Source organism: Magnolia sinica, chromosome 11 (assembly GCF_029962835.1).
Source record: "Magnolia sinica isolate HGM2019 chromosome 11, MsV1, whole genome shotgun sequence".
Lineage (NCBI taxonomy): Eukaryota > Viridiplantae > Streptophyta > Magnoliopsida > Magnoliales > Magnoliaceae > Magnolia > Magnolia sinica.
In genome coordinates, this window is record NC_080583.1 from 34,189,082 (window position 1) to 34,210,609 (window position 21,528).

General features: G+C 36.8%; 1 protein-coding gene across 4 annotated transcripts in view; it reads left to right on the forward strand.

Annotated features, from left to right (window-relative positions):
* Nucleotides 1-21,528, forward strand: part of LOC131219018 (suppressor of RPS4-RLD 1) — a 140,992-nt gene that overhangs the window by 111,317 nt on the left and 8,147 nt on the right. For 3 of the 4 annotated variants that reach the window (XR_009157955.1, XM_058213981.1, XM_058213980.1), the window contains exons 16-18: nt 11,241-11,578; nt 11,728-11,814; nt 11,891-11,990. The exons of the other annotated variant lie outside the window; for it this stretch is intronic. Coding sequence is in view for 2 of the 3 variants with exons in the window: in XM_058213981.1 (XP_058069964.1) it covers nt 11,241-11,578; nt 11,728-11,814; nt 11,891-11,990 (525 nt within the window). In the remaining variant the exon portion in view is untranslated. The remainder of the gene's footprint in view (nt 1-11,240; nt 11,579-11,727; nt 11,815-11,890; nt 11,991-21,528) is intronic. 4 annotated transcript variants of the gene reach the window in all.

Genomic DNA, 21,528 nt, shown 5'->3' on the forward strand with positions numbered 1-21,528 from the left:
CTCTTCTTCCTTTAAATGATTCATATAGAAGTTAGAAAGCTTGGCCCTCCTGGCTCTCTCATCTGCAATAGCTTCCTTGAAATGGATTTCCCATAGATATTTTCAACTTCAGCTTCAATTCCGATTTATGATCATTCCCTTTGACAGTTTTGAGTTTTTGATGTAGTTTGAAACCTGCAAAGCCCTCCACTTGAAAGGTGTTTCGACACCAGACAAGAAAAAACCTCCACATGAAGCCAAGGAAGCTCAAATGTGAACTTGTGTTCCCAAATCTCCTCGTCCACTTCCAAAACAATTGGGTAGTGCTTTGAGGCTAGCATTGGAAGTCCCCCGTTACCTCACTAGTAGATAGTGCTCCACCTAATTTGATGAAACTAAAAATCTGTCGAGCTTGTACATGACAACCCTTCCTCGCGCATTTGTCCAAGTGAACCTAACTTCTCCCAATGGAGAATGTCCACCAATTTGTTCCAATCCACCCAATCTGAGAAACCCCGCATGCCCCATGAAATACTCCCCAATTCTATCTCTTGAATGAGAACTTGGCCATGTTGAAGATAGTGCTCCACCTAATTTGATGAAACTAAAAATCTGTCGAGCTTGTACATGACAACCCTTCCTCGCGCATTTGTCCAAGTGAACCTAACTTCTCCCAATGGAGAATGTCCACCAATTTGTTCCAATCCACCCAATCTGAGAAACCCCGCATGCCCCATGAAATACTCCCCAATTCTATCTCTTGAATGAGAACTTGGCCATGTTGAAGTTTTCCCCCAAGCACCACATGAATTTCCACTTGTGCAGAATGGAATCTAGTTCCTTCAAAAAAGTAAGGTGTTGAACTGCCTGGTTTTGACCGTAGACAGCCGTGAAAACCCACCCAAACCTTGACACCACACCACATCCCTTAAGAGCATAGAAATCAAATGAGTTCCACTCAACCAATCCTCCTTCCACACTTTTGAGTCTCAAATGATGTCAATGCCCCTAGGAACACCCACAACATCGAGCGCCACCCATTCCTTGTCTTTCTCCTCCATATGGAATTGATCGCCTTGTCCACCGATTCATGCTAGTCTCTTATAGCACAATCAACTGACCTTTGGATTGGCGGCACAAATCTTTGATATGATCCTTTTCTTCTGGAACCCCGGATACCTCACATTCCAATAGAGAAGCTTCGTTGATGCACTAGCCTAGAGCTTTTTCCCTTATTAAAACCTCTAGATGAGGCACCTGAATTATAGTTGATTGAAGACACAAGTCTCACTAGTTCTTTCCTCCCCCTTGGGAGTTTTCTGGGTCTTCCCCAAGGTTGCCATCCGGAGCCTTCGAAGCACCTCTTTCTTCCACAAACTAAAACAAAGCCATGAAATCATCTTCATAGCTGCCATCCAAACACGGACCATCTTACTAACATGGTTAATTGCATCCTTTATTCACTTCATTCCCCTGGACATAGGGATTCATATGACCCCCTTCTTCCTCACCAAGCAAAATTTTATTATTTTCTAGACGACCTTCCCTTGCTCACACCCCCACTTTGAGTCCTCTCGGTTTTTTAAGAGGAGAAATGTCCAATGCCTTTAGCAACTTCCCATCACTCTCGCACAACTTGGGCCCATATGGGACCTTTCTCCATGAAGCACCATTGCCAATACCTACTCTACCAAAATCTCCTGACCCGCTGTGTTGATGATCAAAGCCACTCCCAAGCAAGAAGCATTCTCCTCAAGCTGGATCAAGAAGGAGCCCATACCCGCCATGGAGTCTGCCTAGGGGGAAGCAAAGGATGAGAGAGAAGGCATGAACCCCATAATGCCTTTAAAATCCCTATCACCACCCTCTACTCTAGCAACCAAGTAGAGAGACTAGAGGTCGAATGGCACTCTAATAGCATTCTCCTTGCACGTGAGTGATGAGTTGAACGAGACTTATCTCTATAAAACTTCACACTTTGGTGGGAGCATGTGTGGCACCACGCCAATTTGACCAAAACATACCCATCACTACATGTGGCTTGTAAAGGGACATCCTCGTCACCAACATGTGTGGCATCATGCCGATATGATTGTTTACGAAACGTGTCGGCTCCATAGTGACAACAACATGTCCCTATCGGTCACCAAAACGGACCCATCCCTACACGTGGCCCCTAATGGAACATCCATGTCTTTGTTCCTGCTAATTGCCTTCGAACAAGAACACGTAAGTTACCCTTTCTCCACCTGTCTCCTAAGTGTTGATCACCATGCCACATGCTTCCCTAACCTACTCCCCCACTTCATAGAACCTAGATCGAACCTAGACACGTGTTAGGTTCATCACTAGTTAGCCTGACACCATCCCATCAGTCCGACCACTTGATTGGACCTCCACTACAATCTCGCCTTTCTTGGACACCCGCCGAAATCTCGACCGCCATGTCTCCACCTACTACTACATCGCCAATAACGAGAGGGCACATAGTAGGGCTCCTTTATGTTAGATTGCTAGAGTACAAGGCACGTTTTCCATCATTATGCTCCACCACATCCATGCTTCCTATCCACATAATATCATCTTGGATGCTGCGGTAAAGTGCACTTAATTCTAGAGGGACTATAAAAGTCAAACTGGCTAGAGGTTTTTTGGTATCAAACTTTTTCTTAGTGTTGTGATTAATCTGGCATCCATCTTTCATGCCATTGCTTCTAATAGTGAACCTGAACACGGCCACCCCTTTCTACGTATGCGATCTACATAGAAGAGATCGAGGTTAGTGATGACATCATTAAATAGGACCATTTCCGTCACCTCACCGGCGAGCCCCCTTCAAGCTCACCTCTCACCCTTTCTTTTCCCTAACCACCTTAACCCATAACTTCTCTTCCCCATCTTTAATAGAGATCCTCTTCAATACTGCAATCACTATTTTAAATATTGACGATAACGACCGATATGTCCCATGATATATCTTGTATCCCACTTGTGCGATACGTAATGCACAGGTAGTGCCGATATCCCACATGTTCGATTCGGTAAGGATTTTCAATTTTCGATTCCATTTTTTATTGAAATTATGTTAAATCAGTTCAAATGGTTATAAATCCATTGGTCCTCTATGTTTTGCATGAAAAATCATGGAGTTGGAGCTTTGATTTTGACATCCATTGATTCTTCATGTTCTCCATGTCTTTCTTGAAAATTTCCTTCAATCAGAAATCAATTGAGACTAATTTCTAAGTATTTAGGAGTATTTGATCAAATGATTATTACATACACTCTAATTTCAAAATTTGAGTGTAGGTAGTTCGGTTTGGAGAAAATTGGAGAAAATTCTAAAATTTCCCAATTTCTCCCAAATTGCTTGAAATGTTGCACTCCAAATATGAAATAATCATGTATGAGGCCTGATCTACTGATTTGATAAGTCCTTGTCAATTTTTGGAATATAAAAATCATTTTTAATTAAAAATTACTAAATTATTATTATTATTATTTTAAAATTTCCCTTCAACCAACTGTTAATTGAGACTAATTTCGAAGTATTTAGGAATGTTTGATGAAATGATCATCACATACACTCTAAATGTTATGCATTCAATTTGAATATAGTTGCATTAGTTCAGTTAGACAACTTATAGCTTACGAACCTGTACAAAGGAAACCTATTATGTGCATTACTTTTTTGAGATGTTATGATTTAAAAGTATGTCTTAAGGTCTTTTTAACAATCCTTGAAGTTTCATTAAAAAATTCTATCATTTTCCCAATGTTTCCCCATATTTCCCAAAAAGTGCTATCAATTACCCGATACAAATGATATATCCCGAGCGATAACCGATACGTATCTGTATCCCAAGGATGCGATACGTAGCGCAAAATCGATATCTCAAACACTAACTGCAATAGTCTTCTTCTTTCTTATGCTGCTTCTCGCCACGAGGTCTACAACCACCTCCTCCCCTATGCAAGATTCCACCACTGCCAGGGCTTCTGTGAACCTCCATCTCAAATTCCAATTTGTCTCGCCACCTACAAATATAGTCCACCAATACATCGTTGAATAGAGGCATTGCTGGCATAACTCTATGCAAGCTTTCATTCAACCCAAGGAGATCCACACCTCCTCATTCAAAGGCCTAAGAAATCATCTTTCCCAAAAGTGATTGCATGATGCTTGGAAATTTTTATGGTTGACAAAAGTGATTGCCGGAACTGAAAATCCGACTTGTTGAGTCACTTGGTTCATTCATCCACTAACGTATCTAGGGCTTTTTATTTTTATTTTCATTTTTATTTTCATTTTCATTTTTATTTTTATTTAAAGGATAATATCTAAGGCCTATTTCGATGCATGACATTAGTCAAATTCATAAATTTGAAAGTTCATTAATTGGAAGCCTCATGAAATTATGATTTTATTAAACAACCAATTGGTTATTTGGGGTTTTTCTTGTTAAATTCATGATTTTTATATTTGTTGTATGGCTAATCAAATTTACATTGTAGGAGATTGGTAACAAGTCCTTTGAAATCATATGAATGGACAATTTAAACCATCCAATCAATGGTCATCAAAATTAATGATCGAAAACAAATATAATATAAAATAAAAATGGTCGAATAATGGATCCTTGCCAACCATCATGCATCTCATCTTTGATGGGATAATTCTACACATCCAATCAATGGTTAGGGAAATAATGGCCATATTGATTATAAAAGCAAAGTGTTTGATAATGATCTTAACCATCCAACATGTGGGGTTGCCTCTAGTTGCCCCTCATGAAACCACTCCAATATGATGATCGTAACCATCCAATCAATGGATATGAACTGGTTGGTCTGCATTTCTTATACTAGATGTCCTATCCATAAACTGGATCATCCATGAAGTGGGGCCCACCTTTTATTGTCAATCCTTCCTAGAAGATTACTTTGATTGGATGATTCAAACAATCTGATTGATGGCTAAAAAATGGATGACCAGTATGTATGATACCATAGAAATGGCTAATCATTGTTCATCATGTGGCCCACCTTTGAATCACCCATCCCTCTTATACATGTCTCGACAGACCAGCATGTGGAATTGGAACCTGTCAGAGAAGAAAAGAATTTGAGAAAGAAGAAAAGTGATATAGGGCTGGACATCCAACCCTTATTTATAATGTGGAGATGCATAATTACAAATGTGCCCCTTGCACTTGAAAAAAGAAAAGAGTGCGAAAGAGGAAAAATGTTAATAACTTAAAGAGAAATAATGCAAGGACCAAAGGCGCACATATAAAGGCCCACACATGTCTACACTCCCTGTCAAGCTGAGGCATAGATATCAATTATGCCCAACTTGTAAAGAATGCATTTTCAAACTTTCACAGTAAGAGTCATGGTGAAGATATCCGTCAAATGAGCAAAAGATGAAACAAACGGAGTGGAAATAATGCCAGCAACTACCTTCTCAGGAATAAAGTGATAATGAACTTAAATATGTTTTGTTTGCTCGTGAAAAAGAGGATTAAAAGTTATATGAATGGTAGTTTGATTGTCAAATACATCGGCACAAAAGTCTTTCATAGGGATTCCCAATTCAGTAACAAAACATTTCAACTGCATAATTTCATATATGGTATTCGCCATAGCACGATACTTTGCCTCAACATTGGACCGAGCAACAACCACGTACTTTTTAGTCTTCTAGGAACTAAATTTCCTCCTAAAAAAGTACAATAGCCTATTTTAAAGTGTCAATCATCAGGTGATCCTACCAATATGCATAAAAGTGTCTTTCTGCATCAAGATTATTATGAAGGCTAAATAGGATGTCATGTCTCAAAGAAGACTTAATGTAGCGTAACATGCGACGAACTTCTTCAAGGTAATTAGAATGGGGATCATAGATGAACTTACTAACCAAACTCACTACATTAGATATATCTAGGTGAGTAATAGTCAAATGTATCAACTGCCCAACCAAGTGTTGGTACATTGGTGATTGTCAAGGAGTTCCCCATCATCTGACTGAAGCTTCTTATTAACTTCCAATGGAGAATCAATAGGTTTGATACGAAGATTACTCTTGAAGTCAACAAATCAATGTCATATTCTTGTCGAAACAAAACCATGCCTTTCTCATAACGAGTGACTTCAATTCCAAGAAAATATTTTAGTGGCCCCAAATCTTTAATGTCAAACACCTTGTTCAGATATAGTTTAAACTTAGAAATATCACTACCATCATCACCTGTAATGGGTGTATCTATAATAATGAGACCATGCACATGCCTCTTAACAAATATAGGATCATCCAAGTGAATATGAGTAAATCCGGTACAAATCAAGGCCCCACCAAATTTCTCAAACCAAGCTCAGCTTCAATCTGTATATAGTCTTCTTAGGATAGCGTACCTTCATTTCCTTCCTGAGTCAAATCACCATTCGAAAAAGCATTCTCAACATCTGACTAGTGTAGAGGCTAATGCAAGTTGGCAACAAGATAAATGATCGCATGTACAAAATTCATCTTAGCAACAAGAGTGAAGGTCTTAGAGTATATTCATTTACATTATCTGTACGAATAATACCAATATTCATATTAAATTGATTTTTAACCCAACTATGAAACACTTTGAAAATGGAGATAACCTCATCTATATTTTTCATTAAATAAATCTATGTCATATGAAAAACATCATCAATAAACGAGATAAAATATTTAAATTCATTAGAAGCAATAAGAATTGGACCTCATATATTAGAATAAACCAAAGAAAAATTTTTCTACTAGACTTTCTTTTTTTACAAGTAGATAAATAAACGTATAATGTTTGGCTAAAACAAAACTCTTACACTACAAGTCCTAGACATTACTAGACTCGATTGACTATGGTAATAAAGACTATAAGGCTAGACTAGAAGGTGAGCCAAAAATCTGAGTGCAATGGGCTCAAACTCAAGGTCAAGACATGCTAATAATTCAAAAATCCTTTTCTTCTAAATATTTCTTATATGCCTTTGCATCTGTGGAACACAAATTAAATATCATCAAGGAAAGGCAATTCTTCCCACAAACCACGTATCTTGGCATAATAATGAGACACTGACCTTTCCCGCTGTTTTAAATGACTAATCTCTTAATAAATATTATAAATGCAACCATATTGTTCTAATGAGCATATGATTCATAAGCCATCAACCAAATCTCACATGCAGTGGATAGCAAAGAAAGACCTTCATTAACTTCTAGTTCCATAGAATTTAAGAGCCAGGACATAACTAGTAAATTGTTTAATTTCCATTCTCCATATGAGGGATCTGTCGTAGGTGGTTCTGATATCCAAGTTATAATCATCTATGTATTCTACTTTTGTTTCCCCCCTACAAACATCTCAACAAGTTTTGACCACTAAAGATAATTTTTAGACTTGAGTTTATGTGTTGTAATCTGTAACCTGAGATTCTCATAATAACTAATCTTTCCATTTTGGAGTTGATGGGATCAACAATATTAGATGTGAATGATGCAGCCATAGGTTTTTTTTTTTTTTTTGCAAGATAAGATGCAGCGATAGTAAATCTCAAATAAATACAAGTATAATGACTGTCAAGGTCTCACACCAACCAATACCAAGTCACTGCTGTCATCCGCTATAACTAGAAGTATGACAATCAAAGCCCAAAAAAAAATTCCAAAAGAGCTCCAAGCCCAGCCCACAAAAAGGATGACAAAGTGATCTTATGATTAACAAAGCTTAATAGTCTCCACAAATCTTAACAATCTTCAAGCAAAAACAAAACTTAATTACCCGATTGCTGCCGCCCTCAAACAGGTTGCTGAAAGATAGGGTGAAATGAACCCAATAGCTCTGGCCAAACAGGAAATTCTAGCAAATCCTACGCAATGCAAACCAGTTTCTGAGAAAAACTGGAAGAAACCTTCGAAGAAAATCTGTCCAAACTTGTATATCCAACAAACCCTATCTGCTGCAACCAGATTTTTGAGAAAACTGTCAGAAAAATGCTCTGAAAATCTGATTAAAAGCCCTAAAAAGCAGCAACCAAACAATCAACAACTTGTCACAAAAGTTGAAGCAGCTGCAAGATCCCTTCCTAATAAATCAGATCCCATTGGTTGATAGGCAACAAAGAGAGAGAGAGAGAGAGAGAGAGAGAGAGAGAGAGAGAGAGAGAGAGAGAGAGAGAGAGAGAGAGTGAGTTCTGATACCATGTTAAAGAGAAAAGAATTTGAGCACAAAAGAAACAATATGTATATTAGAAATATGTCTGTTGCACGTAAAGAAAGAGAAAAAAGAATTTGAGCACAAAAGAAACAATATGTATATTAGAAATATGTCTGTTGCACATAAAGAAAGAAAACATAAATAACTTAAAGAGAAAGAACCTAAGGACCAAAGGCCCACAACCCAAAGGCCTATCAAAACCACATGCAGATGTCTATAGAACCCAACATTGATTGTTCATCCTTTTGAAAAGCCACTTTGACCAGATGCTTCTAACCATTCAATGAATGTAATGGAGAAGTTCTGATAATTGATCAAGACTATCCAACATGGGGGGCTCCACTAATGCAGGGGCATTTTCACACCGGTCTCGAGTGGGGTGGCCTGTGGGATGCAGGGGCACACTTGGGGTGGGTAGCCCATGTGAGGCGGGCCCCACCCATGTGAGGCGGGTGGCTTGTGTGAAGTGGGGCCCACGAGGGGGGTTCAGCCGAGGTCCTAACTCATGGGATGTGTGGCCTGGGCTATGAGATAAAGGGATTAATTTGCCATGCTCTATCAGTTCGAGCTTTTAGAGCAAGTGGTTAATTGTCTTACATCACCCACCTTCCATTGCTCATCCCTTTTAAAAGTTATCTTAATCAGATGATCCTAGCCATCCTATAGATTCATTCGATCAATGGTTGGAAAGATGGATTATCCATATTGATTATAATAGAGGAGGTTAAATTGTTGATATGGGCATAATTGATATAATGGTATTAACCATTCTATCAATTAATAGTGAATGGATGATCTATATTTATTATACTATGAAATGTCCTATCCATGTTCGGGACCCTCCATGTGGGCCCACTTTTCATTGTCATTCCCTCCCAAAAATCACTTTTGATAAGACGATCCTAACCATCATCGGATCAACTGCTAGGACATGGATGATCCATATTTATGACACCAATCAATGGTCTAATTATTAATAGTCATGGGGGGTCCACCTCTGATTGCCGTCACCCTCAAAATACTTTGATCTGATGAAGCTAACCATCTGAGTAGTGGCTTGGAAATTTGAAGGTCCACATTGATTATAATATAAGGGTCATTGATTGGACCTTTCATTATGTGGAGTTTAATTTGATTGCTTATTCATCTCAAATGACACTTTTATCAGATGATCATAGCCAGTGGACTAATGGTTACAAAATGGATGTTTGTTGAGGATGGAGAACAAGCTTAACCTTCTTCAACCCTTGATTTCCTATCTTAGTAAACTGGGGAATTTTAGTTTTTATTTTTATTTTTATTTTTTTTAATTTTTGACAAGTTCATGTTTTATGCCTCTTTTGCTAATTGGACAGTTAGTGAATTATCAGTTAAACCCCAACTCAAACGCATTAATTACCAAATTTATGAACTTGACAGTTAAATAATTTGCAAAGCTCATGAATTTGCATGCATTCAAAAGGCCATTATGTATATAAATACATACATGGACTCTGTAATTTGTGTGCATGTGTTTGTGCTAGTGTTTTAAATATAGCGTTCAGCCCTCTGAAGAGTGAAGCGTAAGCTACATGTTTCCTTTCAATTTTTAATCAAGGTTGCACTTGGTTGCACCAATTTCATGATATTTTGCACCAAATTAGACTGATTAATAATGAAATTTAACAAAATTTCATGATATTTGGTGCATCCAAACACAACCTAAAGTAATAGCAACGGGCATTGATCAAGTATAAAGGTAACGAAAGAGCAATGAAACTGATTTAATATTGTTACTTGTATTATTTTACTATAAGCATTGGAAAGTACTAATACTTATTGAAAATAGAAAAATGTAACAAATCATTGAAAACATTAATTGATTTTAATTTTGTAATGAAAAATAACTTGTTATGTAAGCTACATAGTGTGTAGCGTTTAGCACATGCAAATTATCGTGTAGCATAGGCTACATGTGACTTAAGCTATTTTCATGAACTACATAGCGCTAAGGGTAAGCTACGCTATGTAGCATAAGCTGCATGCTACAGTGTCAGCTATTTAAAACACTGGTCTATGTCTGTGCATGTTGTGTGTGTGTTTGCATGTGCTGACACGTGCGCTTGTGAAGTTCTGGTTGTGGATCATGCATGCATGTAATGATGAGTCCAAGTTGTATCATACAGTATTTTAAACCATGGTAGGATTGGGTCATGATTGACAAAATATCCGTGGTTTGAGATGGAGTCCCAGAATAGTTCCTAGTGATCAGGCAGGTTATATGCATATTGGAATTTAAGGCTTGTAGCTTATTATTCGCACATATGGCTACCTTGTCAAATGTGACCTTTTAAAAAAAAAACTTTTTTGATTGGCAAATGTGACATTTTTACCCTTTTGTGTTCTACTAATAATTATCTAGAAGATTCCCTGATAAAACATCATGGAGAAATGGTATAGTAATCCAGGGGAGGTAGAATTCGAATAAAACGTTTATCTTTCTGGAAGATATCGGGACCATGGCTGATATACTGGTGAGATTTCTTTAGGAATGGTGCCAAGGGTTGCTCATGAGTTTATTTTCTTACTCGCTCATGCTCTTGCTCCATGCATTTAGGGGACAATCTTTCTAGTCAAATATACTAATTAAGACTTTAACACACACCCCCCCCCCCCCACATCTCCTTTCTAGTCAAACAGGCTACTACAAAACCGTGAGATATTTACAGTAGGATCATATGACTATTTCTCACTGGTTTGATAAAACAGATTTCAGCAGTCCTTGCTGCTGTTTATATGTTTTAACTACCATTCCCCACCACTCTTTATAACAAGTGCAGATGTAATGCATTGGTTATTATTATCATTATTATTTTCCCTACACGCTACTGCATCTGAAAACATTGTTCAACTGGTTTCTTCTAAAAATGCCTGTAACTTCGTTTTCTTGTATCAATATTTCATATTATTTGTATTTCTCATGTTTGCATCTATTTAGTTTCTTCCACACTTCTTATCTGGGTATATGTTGTCCAGCACCGTATGGCAGGATTAGCTGCTATTGAGATTGCCCAAAAAGTTTCAAAGGCTTGGCGTGCTCTCCAATTAGATTGGAAAATTTCAAGTAAAAATGCAACGAAAACTGGTAAGAAAGCCAGGAAAAAAGAAAAACTCAGTGTGCAAAGTCATAATAGGGGTGGTGCTTGTTGTAGCACTAGCAGTTCCTCGGAGCCATCAACTTCATACAACTCCAGTGAAGATAAATCAGCTTCAAGCCGTTTTATGTTGTCTTGGCGAGAGGTTTATTCTTTGGCTGTAAAATGGAGGCAGATCTCAGAACCTTGTGATTCAGTTGTTTGGATTAACAAGCTGAGGTAAGCCGTCTTTGTTTCCTATTGTTTCATCTATTGTCCTTCTAACAATCAAAGAAAGTCCACTGCTTTGTCTTTAATATTGGCATATTCTAGATGTGAAGCATTCCATGGTAGGATGAATTTGAATGCATTCCCTTTCTGAAATCCAGCGAAGAGTTCAATTCTGGTTTTGGATCTCACACACCAATGGTTCTTGGACAAGCGAATGTTGTACGATACTTCCCGAATTATCAAAGGTAAGATCATTTTCACATTTCACGTGAGCAGAAAAATTGCAGAAAGGATTGGCTCATCATTTGTTGAATACTATAGGACCTTAAGTGTTGCGAAGACCATTATCGGAGAAAGGATGTATGTCAATAAAGCGAAAGGTGGCATTACTTTTTTATCTGAAGATGGGAAATTGCAAAATGTGAGTTTTTAAAATACACCTTCAGAGTCATTAATGTATCTAATATAATATCAGTTCCTTCATGCCATGCATCTTGCACTTCGTGCTGTTTTAATTCCTATTTCCCACCAAGTATCAATCTTCTTGACAGATTTTGAATGGGAGCACTTCACTGTGATGATATATGCACTTAATGGGAAAAGTATTGTAGGAAACTAGGAATGGATGTTCTGTACTCATTGTTGTTGTGATTGAAGGACTTTGGCTTCCATGATTCAAAGTTAGCCGATACAGAGCGTATTAGTCATTTACTGGGAATTGTATGATAGGGAACTGGTCATACCCAAAAATCACAGTGAATAGGCTGATCCAGCAAATATATTACGGGTGACAAATTCTTTCCTCTTTCTTGTTTCTATTTTTTTTTTTTCTCTTACAGAAAGGATTTAAAGGGTTCCCCTCTGCGCCTCTGTAAACTTGTAGCGTATGTTCTATCTTTGTTCACTTTCACGCACAAAAACACAATGTTGCTTGCATTAATTGATATACAAAGTAGTAAAAACCACAAAACTGTAAAGTCAAAGCAAATTCACAGAACATGTTTTCCTATAATGATTGACGCTTTTAGAGCAAGTGGTCAATTGTCCTGCATCAAATTGGTATTAGAGCGGGAGGTCTCGTGTTCAAGACTCCTCATCGGGGGTGATTAATGCAGGGGCATTTTCACACCGGGCTAGAGTGGGGTGGTTTGTGGGATGCAGGGGCACACTTGGGGTGGGCGGCCTGTGGAACCCATGGATTTGGGGGCCGTGTGAGGCGGGAGACTTGTGTGAGGCGGAACCCATGGATTTGGGGCCCATAAGGAGGGTTTGGCCGAGGACCTAACCCATGGATTTGGAGCCAGGGCTATGATATAAAGGAATTAATTCGCCATGCTCTATCAGTTCGAGCTTTTAGAACAAGTGGTTAATTGTCCTGCATCACAGATACTGTGGTAGATTCATAAGATGGGGAAAGGGGTTAACCATTACTCCCTCCAGCTGTCTGACTCTTATTCTAGATTTGTACAATTGTAGTGTATATTGCTCATGTTCTTCACTTGTTCAAATTTGTGTGATGTGTTAATTTATTTATAAACTACTAAATATCTTAAAACTATAAAGTAGTAAATGGGGTGTCTGAAAAGGTAAAAAGTTAGCATTCATGAATAGCGAGACAGAGAATGAGAGCCATACCAGAAATGAACAAATAGATGCAGAAAAAAGTACTGAAAGCGCAAAATAAATATAAGCCCAGGCATTTTCCATTTGTTTTTCTGATTTATCTGATACATTTCATTTTCTTTTTTATTTTTTCTTCTTTTTGCTTGAAAGAATCCACACTGTTTTTGCCAATAATGGTGCACCCATACAGCTGTATGCGCCAATTTGTATTGGATATTATGCTGACCTATGTGGCTGTTGATACTGAGATTTTTAACCTTTTTCCTTCTCTTCTTTGTGAGATATTTTTTTATGTGTTTCAGGTGCTCTTTATATTTTGTTTTGCTTCTAGAGTGGCTTGTTTGTTGCATCTTTCTCCTGATAGCGGTGTTTTGACTTTTACTCAGTTGCATATTTTGGAGTTTATTCAGGATCATATCTATCAGTTTGTGTTTACTGTTTCTGAAACAAGCTGTCTTAAATCTAGGCATTCCTCTTGTATAACGGGAATCCGCTTGATTTGCTTACCAGTATTCTATTGTGCCATTGGATTTTTTCTGGTAATTAACAGGGAAACCATTACAATAACGCTTGCATTCTTGAAGGACTTGAAGTTGGTTATGAGCCTTTGCACTACACAAATAAGTTGATCAGTAACTTGATTCAAGCAAACAAGTTATCCGAATAAGTACGGGCTGTCATACCTTGTGGAGAAATTAGTGCATGTTGAAAGGTTGATAGTCGAATAAGGCCCATAGGGCCAATTCACAAGTCCATGTAATAAGGCCTATAGGGCCTATTCTTGTTGTTACTATTATAAATAAGAGTAAAGGGTTAGGGTTTCAATACACCTTAGGCATCTCATGTTCTTGCTCTCTCTCTCTCTCTCTCTCTCTCTCTCTCTCTCATTGCTTCTCTTTTCCATCTTTCTTCTCATTGTAGCTTCTCGTAGACGCTTAAATTAGCACCATGTAGTTGTTTAACATGGTTTCAGAGCCCAAGTGCTTCTAGGGTTTCTTTTTCTTCTTCTCCTAGGGTTTCTTCTTCTTTTTTCTTTTCCTCGTTACCCTTCACTTTTTTTTTTCCTCGTCTTTAATGCCTTTTTTGAAGATTTTTCTGAGGACTTGTTGATTTTTGTGTTGCCTTGGCCTGGGTTTGATGGATTTTTCCCATTGAAGCAGGTTTTTGTGTTGCCTTGGCTACATCTTTTGGATTTTTCCTGTTGAAGTAGGTTTTTGTGTTGCTTTGGATAGGTTTTGTTGATTTTTTTCCATCCATGAGTTGTCCCTTTCTTTTATTTATTTATTTATTTATTCATTCTATAATTCTTCCTCTCAACTCTATGAATTTTATTCTTCTAATCTTTCTCAACAAGTAGTGATTCCCTTCACTTCCAAATCTTTGGCAGTTTCTTCCTTCCCTTCATAATCTCCTTTTCTTTCTTTCCTCACATAAAAACAACTTCTTATCCATCCTTTTTCCCTTCAACCTTCATTTTTCAACAAGTAGTGGTTTCCTTCCTTCCCTATATAATAATAGCTTCTTATTAACCCTTTTCCTTTCACCCTTCATTCTTTTTCTATTTTGAGAGTCACGAGGCCTTTTTCTCACTGACTCGCTGTGATTTGTGAGAAGGAAGTGGCTTATAGTTTATTCTTTTTAGGGTTTTGCATAATGTGCTGCTAGGTTTGAACTCTCTTTGATATGCGGTCGAAGCCCTTGTTGATTTTTTTGTTGTTTGGTTGAAGATGTTGGCATGTTGCTAGAAATTCTTATTCTATTCATTTTTAGTTGATTTTTTTTTTCCCAAGGGATTTGCTGTTTTTTGTTGAATGGTTGGAGGTATTTACGACGTCTAGGTTGGATGTATTTGACATGAAATTTCTAGGTTTGAACTCTCTTTGATATGTGGTCGAAGCCCTTGTTGATTTTTTTGTTGTTTGGTTGAAGATGTTGCTAGAAATTCTTATTCTATTAATTTTTAGTTGATTTTTTTTCCCCCCCGAGGGATTTGCTATTTTTCGTTGAATGGTTGGAGGTATTGCTCGACGTCTAGGTTGGAGGTATTTGACTAGATTATCTCTTGTTGTAGGACGTGTGCTCACCTTATCTCCACCACCTCCTTCAATGACCAAGCAACTTCTTCCTTTTAGGCTCTCTTTGCCAAGATGTGTGATGTGACCATTATTTATATCGGGTAGTTAGCCTTAACTCGAGTATGTACTGGACAGCTTGGGCTTGTTTGGATTAGGTGGTTATTATAGCCTCGGCTCAGACTTATGATTGTATCGGGCTTGTTTACTCTCGATCAATTGGCTTAGACTCGTTTGTAATGGTCAGTTGATTCATTCTTATTTTTCCGAATAGTTGTCCAGACCTATGATTGTGTTGGACAGTTGTCCCGGCCTTGGTTGAGCTGGATAGTTGATTCAGACTCATTTGATTATATTGGGCAGTTGCTCTATTCTTAATTGTTTCGGATAGTCATTTGAACTTATGATTGTGTCAAGTAGTTGGCCCAGCCTTAGTTTAGTTGGATAATTGATCAAGACTCATTTGTGTCGGGTGATTGTTTTGGTAGCTCATATTACTGAAGTTGCAGAAGTCTTCAAAAGCAATAGGAACTGCAAACCTAGAAATATACATATCATTTGTATGGTTGTGCATTAGACCCATAGAGTTACATGGTGGCTCAAATCATCATCTCCATCACGAAAAGGCTGGCTATAGTACTGCTCCATAAAACAACAATAATATGCCTAATTCATAGTAGAATGATACTAGTAAGATACCCTTTGACATCACGCGGTGGCTCAAAATCATCATCTCCATCACGACAGGGCTGTCTATAATACCGCCAGTGTTTTAAATAGTTACGCTATGTCATGTGTAGCTTATACTACGTTGCATAACATGGCCTTAACGCTACGTAACTCATGAAAATAGCTTAAGTCACATGTAGCCTACACTATATGATAATTTGCATACACTACACGCTACGTAACTATGCAACATGCTATGTAGCTCACATGATGTTTTCAATGATTTGTTACATTTTTCCATATCTAATAAAAATTAACCTTTTTAATACTTTTAGTAAAATAATATAAAAACAAAAACTATTAAATCAGTTTCATTGCTCTTTCTTTACCTTTATACTTAATCATTTCCCTTTCCTATTACTTTAGGTTCCATTTTGTTACACCAAAAATCAGGCAATTTTGTTGAATTTCACTACTAATCCAGTTTAATTTGGTGCACAATATCATGACATTGTTGCAACCAACAACGTGATTAAAAATCTAGTAGTTGCGTGTAGCTTACGCTACACGCTATGTAGCTTACGCCTCATGCTTCAAAGGAGTGAACGCTATACTACACACTATTTGCTATTTAAAACACTAAGTACCGCTCCTTTATAAACCAAAAATACTATGCCTAAGTCATGGTGGAATGATACTAATGAAGATACTCTCTAACATAACGCCGGTACTCATCCTCTCCAAACTAGATCAGTACGCCCATTTGTGGATACTGTGTAATAGTCGCTGCCTATGACTGATATAGATCTCGAACTAGATATGGTGTGGGTACATATGAAACTCTTGAATATATTTGCTCATATGCATAAGCGAACTCCTGCCTGTAACACCCTGATCCATAGCTCAAGTGGTAGACTGAGTGAAAGATACCATGTTTTAACAATGAGGTCTTGGTATCGATCCCTAGTGGGGGTGGCTAACAGTGAAGTGTGAACCGACAGTGGGGTGTACTAACCAAGGTATCCTGTATTGGTTATGTATCGGCCGATGCGTAACGGTAACACGGCAGTGGCCGTTACGCGATATGAGGCCGTAACGGGGCACCCCCCGATTCTGTAGCCGTAACAGCCCCATAACGGTCGTTACGGGGCGTAACGGTCAGGGCGTAACGGTAAAAAAATGACCTTTTTTTTTTTTCCTTTTAAACTCCGTTTTTTCACTTTTTTTGAAACTTCTTTCTTCCAAATTCTTCCTAGATCATTTTATTGTTATTTTCGACCACTCTTAGCTTGATATTACAGATAAAAACAACTTATATTGAGGATTTTCTTGATACGAAGCTCCGTGGGCTATTTTCCAGAAATTCCTCAAAAATAGGTATTTATATTTTTTATTCAATGTTTTGCTATTTGAATGGTAGAATATGATGTGTTAATTATAATAAAAGATATTAATGTCCATTTTACAGATTGTTGTTGTTATTTTATATTTTTTTATGATTTTTTTCTATTTACGCACTATTTTGGGCCTTTTTTTAAAAAAAAATTCGAAAAATCATTTTTTATTTAATGTTTTGCTGTTTTAATGGTAGAATATGATGTGTTAATCATAGCAGAACATGTTAATGTCCATTTTACAGATCGTTGTTGTTATTTTATATTTTTTTCTAATTTTTTTTCTATTTACGCACTATTTTTGACCCTTTTTTTTAAATTCGAAAAATCATATTTATTCTATTTTAATGGTAGAATATGATGTGTTAATCATAGTAGAAGATATTAATTTGCATTTTACAGATTGTTGTTATCATTTTATATTTTTTTTATTATTTTTTTCTATTTACGCACTATTTTCGGCCTTTTAAAAAAAAAATAATTGAAAAATCATTTTTTATTCAATGTTTTGCTGTTTTAATGGTAGAATATGATGTGTTAATCATGATAGAAGATATTAATGTCCATTTTACAGATTATTGTTGTCATTTAATATTTTTTTTATAATTTTTTTCTATTTACGCACTATTTTTGGCCCTTTTTTTTAAAAAAAAAATTGAAAAATCATTTTTTATTGAATGTTTTGTTTTTTTAATGGTAGAATATAATGTGTTAATCATAGTAGAACATGTTAATGTCCATTTTATAGATTGTTGTTGTCATTTTATATTTTTTTCTAATTTTTTGCTATTTACGTACTGTTTTTGGCCCTTTTTTAAAAAAAATTCGAAAAATCATTTTTTATTGAATATTTTGCTATTTTAATACTACAATATGATTCGTTAATCATAGTAGAACATGTTAATGTCCATTTTACAGATTGTTGTTGTCATTTTATATTTTTTTATAATTTTTTTCTATTTACGCACTATTTTTGGCCTTTTTTTTTTTTTAAAATTCGAAAAATTATTTTTTTATTAAATGTTTTGCTGTTTTAATGCTAGAATATGATTTGAGTTAATGTTCATTTTACAAATTTGAGTTTTGCAGTCAAATCCAGGTTGTCTGGTTCATAAATTCATCAGACAATCCGATGCAACTTCTCACCAAAGAGTGGACCTTTACACCACCATAAACATGTTCCAATTTATAAATGAATGCATATTTGGAATGCTTAGAATATTCTGGATTTAATCCATATTTTTTCATATTTTCTTGGTAAAAAAGAAATAAAATTGCACCGTTACGGGCCGTTATGCCTCCGTATCGCCGTTACACCCCCATATCCATATCGGTATCGGAGGGCACCGTTACGCCAACCGATACCGATATGGGATACCTTAGTACTAACAAGCTAAAAAAAAAAGAAAAAAAGAACTGCCTGTAGTTGAAAAACCGTATTGTAATTGTTGGAGTCGCAACACATATTCATGAGGTCCATAGTCACCATATGATCTATATCCATACCATATCCGTAGCACAGAATTAGAGCTTCCCTGCCCACCACCGACATCCATAGTCCCCATGCTTTTTGCTAAGGAGTCTTTTGCACCACTCAGTTTCTTTTTCTACTTCTTAAGAAAACGATGAGTGTAAGCCTTATTTTGGAATACGGGAGCTTCCCATGAGGTCGAGCTCTATGGGCCCCACAATGTTCTATGTCAAACATCACCCCACCAAGCAGATGCACCAACCTGCCCGACTTTCAGCCTAGGCATTGGCCTTGATGGCATTTTTCATTACCAGTATGGACTCGTATAAGGAACCTATCGACAGATATCTCGTTATCCACTATTCTTAGTGCTGTAGAAATGGCTCCAGAATACCCAAAATCTCACATGGCATGGGTGGCGCTGCACCCTCGCCTCTATGTTGCACTTTAGTGATTATGTTTTTAAAGTGCGGGCTCCCCACTGCATTCGCTCTCTATGTTGCACTTTAGTGATTATGTTTTTAAAGTGCGGTCTCGCCGCTGCATTCGCTAGGATGTGGTCATAAAAATAAATAAATTTAGAGATGAACTTTTTCACCCTAATACTCATGTACCCTCAACTCCGCAGTTTCTTCAGTCTCTTCTACTTCCCCCCTCCTCTTTTATATATCGTTTGATTTGAAGGTACACCTGTAGATCCCTCAAAAGTGGGCCTCCTCGCTTCCCACCACCTCACCTGATCCCTATCCCACCACTCCCATATTAACTCATGAACAACGTGTCTATGCTTAGGATCATCCCCATACTCGTTGACATAGGATGAACTGGGCTCACGATCCGTAGGCTAGGCCCATGCCCATTAAGCCCAAGCCCAATAACTAGCCCATCAATAAGGAGGCCCAAGCCTCCTATTTAGGTAGCTAGCTTGCAAAATCAATTAGCTAGCCATGCAATAATCCATTTTTCAAATATTCTTAGATACATTCTTATCCTTTTTATTTCTTTTCCATGTTTGTAATAAGTCATTGGTAGTCAATGACATTATTAGTCTTCTATATATGTATGTCTCAAAGCTTATGTAAGGGCATACCATGAGTAGTATGAAGGCATCTTTGAATTGAATCAAATTTCTAGAATTGTTCTCTTCTACTTTGTTTGTGTTCTCGGGCTTATATTGAAGATGCCTACATTTGGGTGGATTCTTCCCATCAGCCGGCTGTGCCACTCCACCTCTACCTCACGCAACACGAATATCTTTAATCTTCATTACCTCATTCATCTTCGCTCTCACCTCATTCGGAACTCTTGAACAATCGATATCATTTCGACACCCTTCTGCTAAGTGTTCCTTCAAGTGGCATATCCTTTCAGTCTTCAATATGTGCCCACAATAATTGCATTGGGACTTGAATTGAATATCTAGAACTAGAAGACGGGTCCCGTGCTGCCATCCAATATCAGGTTGTCTCTCTTTTCCTCACATTTCCTACATGCAAACCAATATTAAGCAAGCCATCATGTTAGCACATTCAATGTACTACATCCATAGATATTAAGGCTAATTAATCGACGATCAAATTGGAAATTTAAAAAAAATATATTTTATTATTTTTATAAAAAATAAATTTCTTTTCCAATTAATCCCCAAACCACCATGAATTTGTAGATCAGTTTTGAGCATGTTCAATTTCATTCTTTTCATAGTCTAATTGCAATTTAAATGGGTGGAATTGGAGAAATTTCTTATTTTTCCTAATTCCCTTTAATTTCCCCAAATTCCCAAATTAGTGCGTATCTGATGATATTATCAGCTAACACTCACAAACACTTGCAAATTGTGGCTAATTAATCGCTGATCAAAGTGGAACTTTTGAAAAAATGATTTCTTATTATTTATTAATAAAAAAATTAATTAATTTCTTTTAAAATTCTCCAAACCATCATAAATCTGTAGATCAACCTCCAACATGTTCAATTTCATTTTCCATAGTCTAATTACAATTTAAATGAGTGAAATTGAGGAAATTTCATATTTCCCCCAATTTTTCCAAATTGCCCAATTGGAGTGTATCTAATGATATTATCAGCAAGCATTCCTAAACACTTGCAAATTTGGGTTAATTAACCACTAATCAAAGTGTAATTTTTGGAAAAATATTTTTATTTTAGTTTATTTTTTTAGTACTTTTAATTAAAAAAATCCAAAAAATCACCAAACCATCATGAATCTATAGATTGGCCTCTAACATATTTAATTTCACCTTTTCATAGGCAGATTCAAATTTAATTGGGTTTTCCCTAGATCCCCAAATCAAAGCTTTAAATCCATGATTTTGCATGTAAAGATCTAAAACTTATTTCCACTTATTACAAGTGATTACATTTAAAAATAAATAAATAAATAAATAAGAAAACACCTTACCGTTTTGAAATTGGCTCCAAACCGACTACAATCTTGATTTCAGCCAAGTAGTTTAGTTCTTCCTCCAAGGATTTGCGAGGGAGTGGTCAGAATTAGGTTAGAAAGGGTTTAGAAGTTGAAGAAATTTAGAAAAACAAGAATTTTTAGGATTTTTTCTGATTTTTTTTTTTTTTTTTTTTTTTTGGGAACGGGCCGCCAATATCGCACAGTATCGAGTTGTGTCAATGGTACTGACGATACCTGGTATTTCATAAAGGGGTTGCAACGAGATATCGATATGTATCACGATATCGGTGCTAAATTGCGAT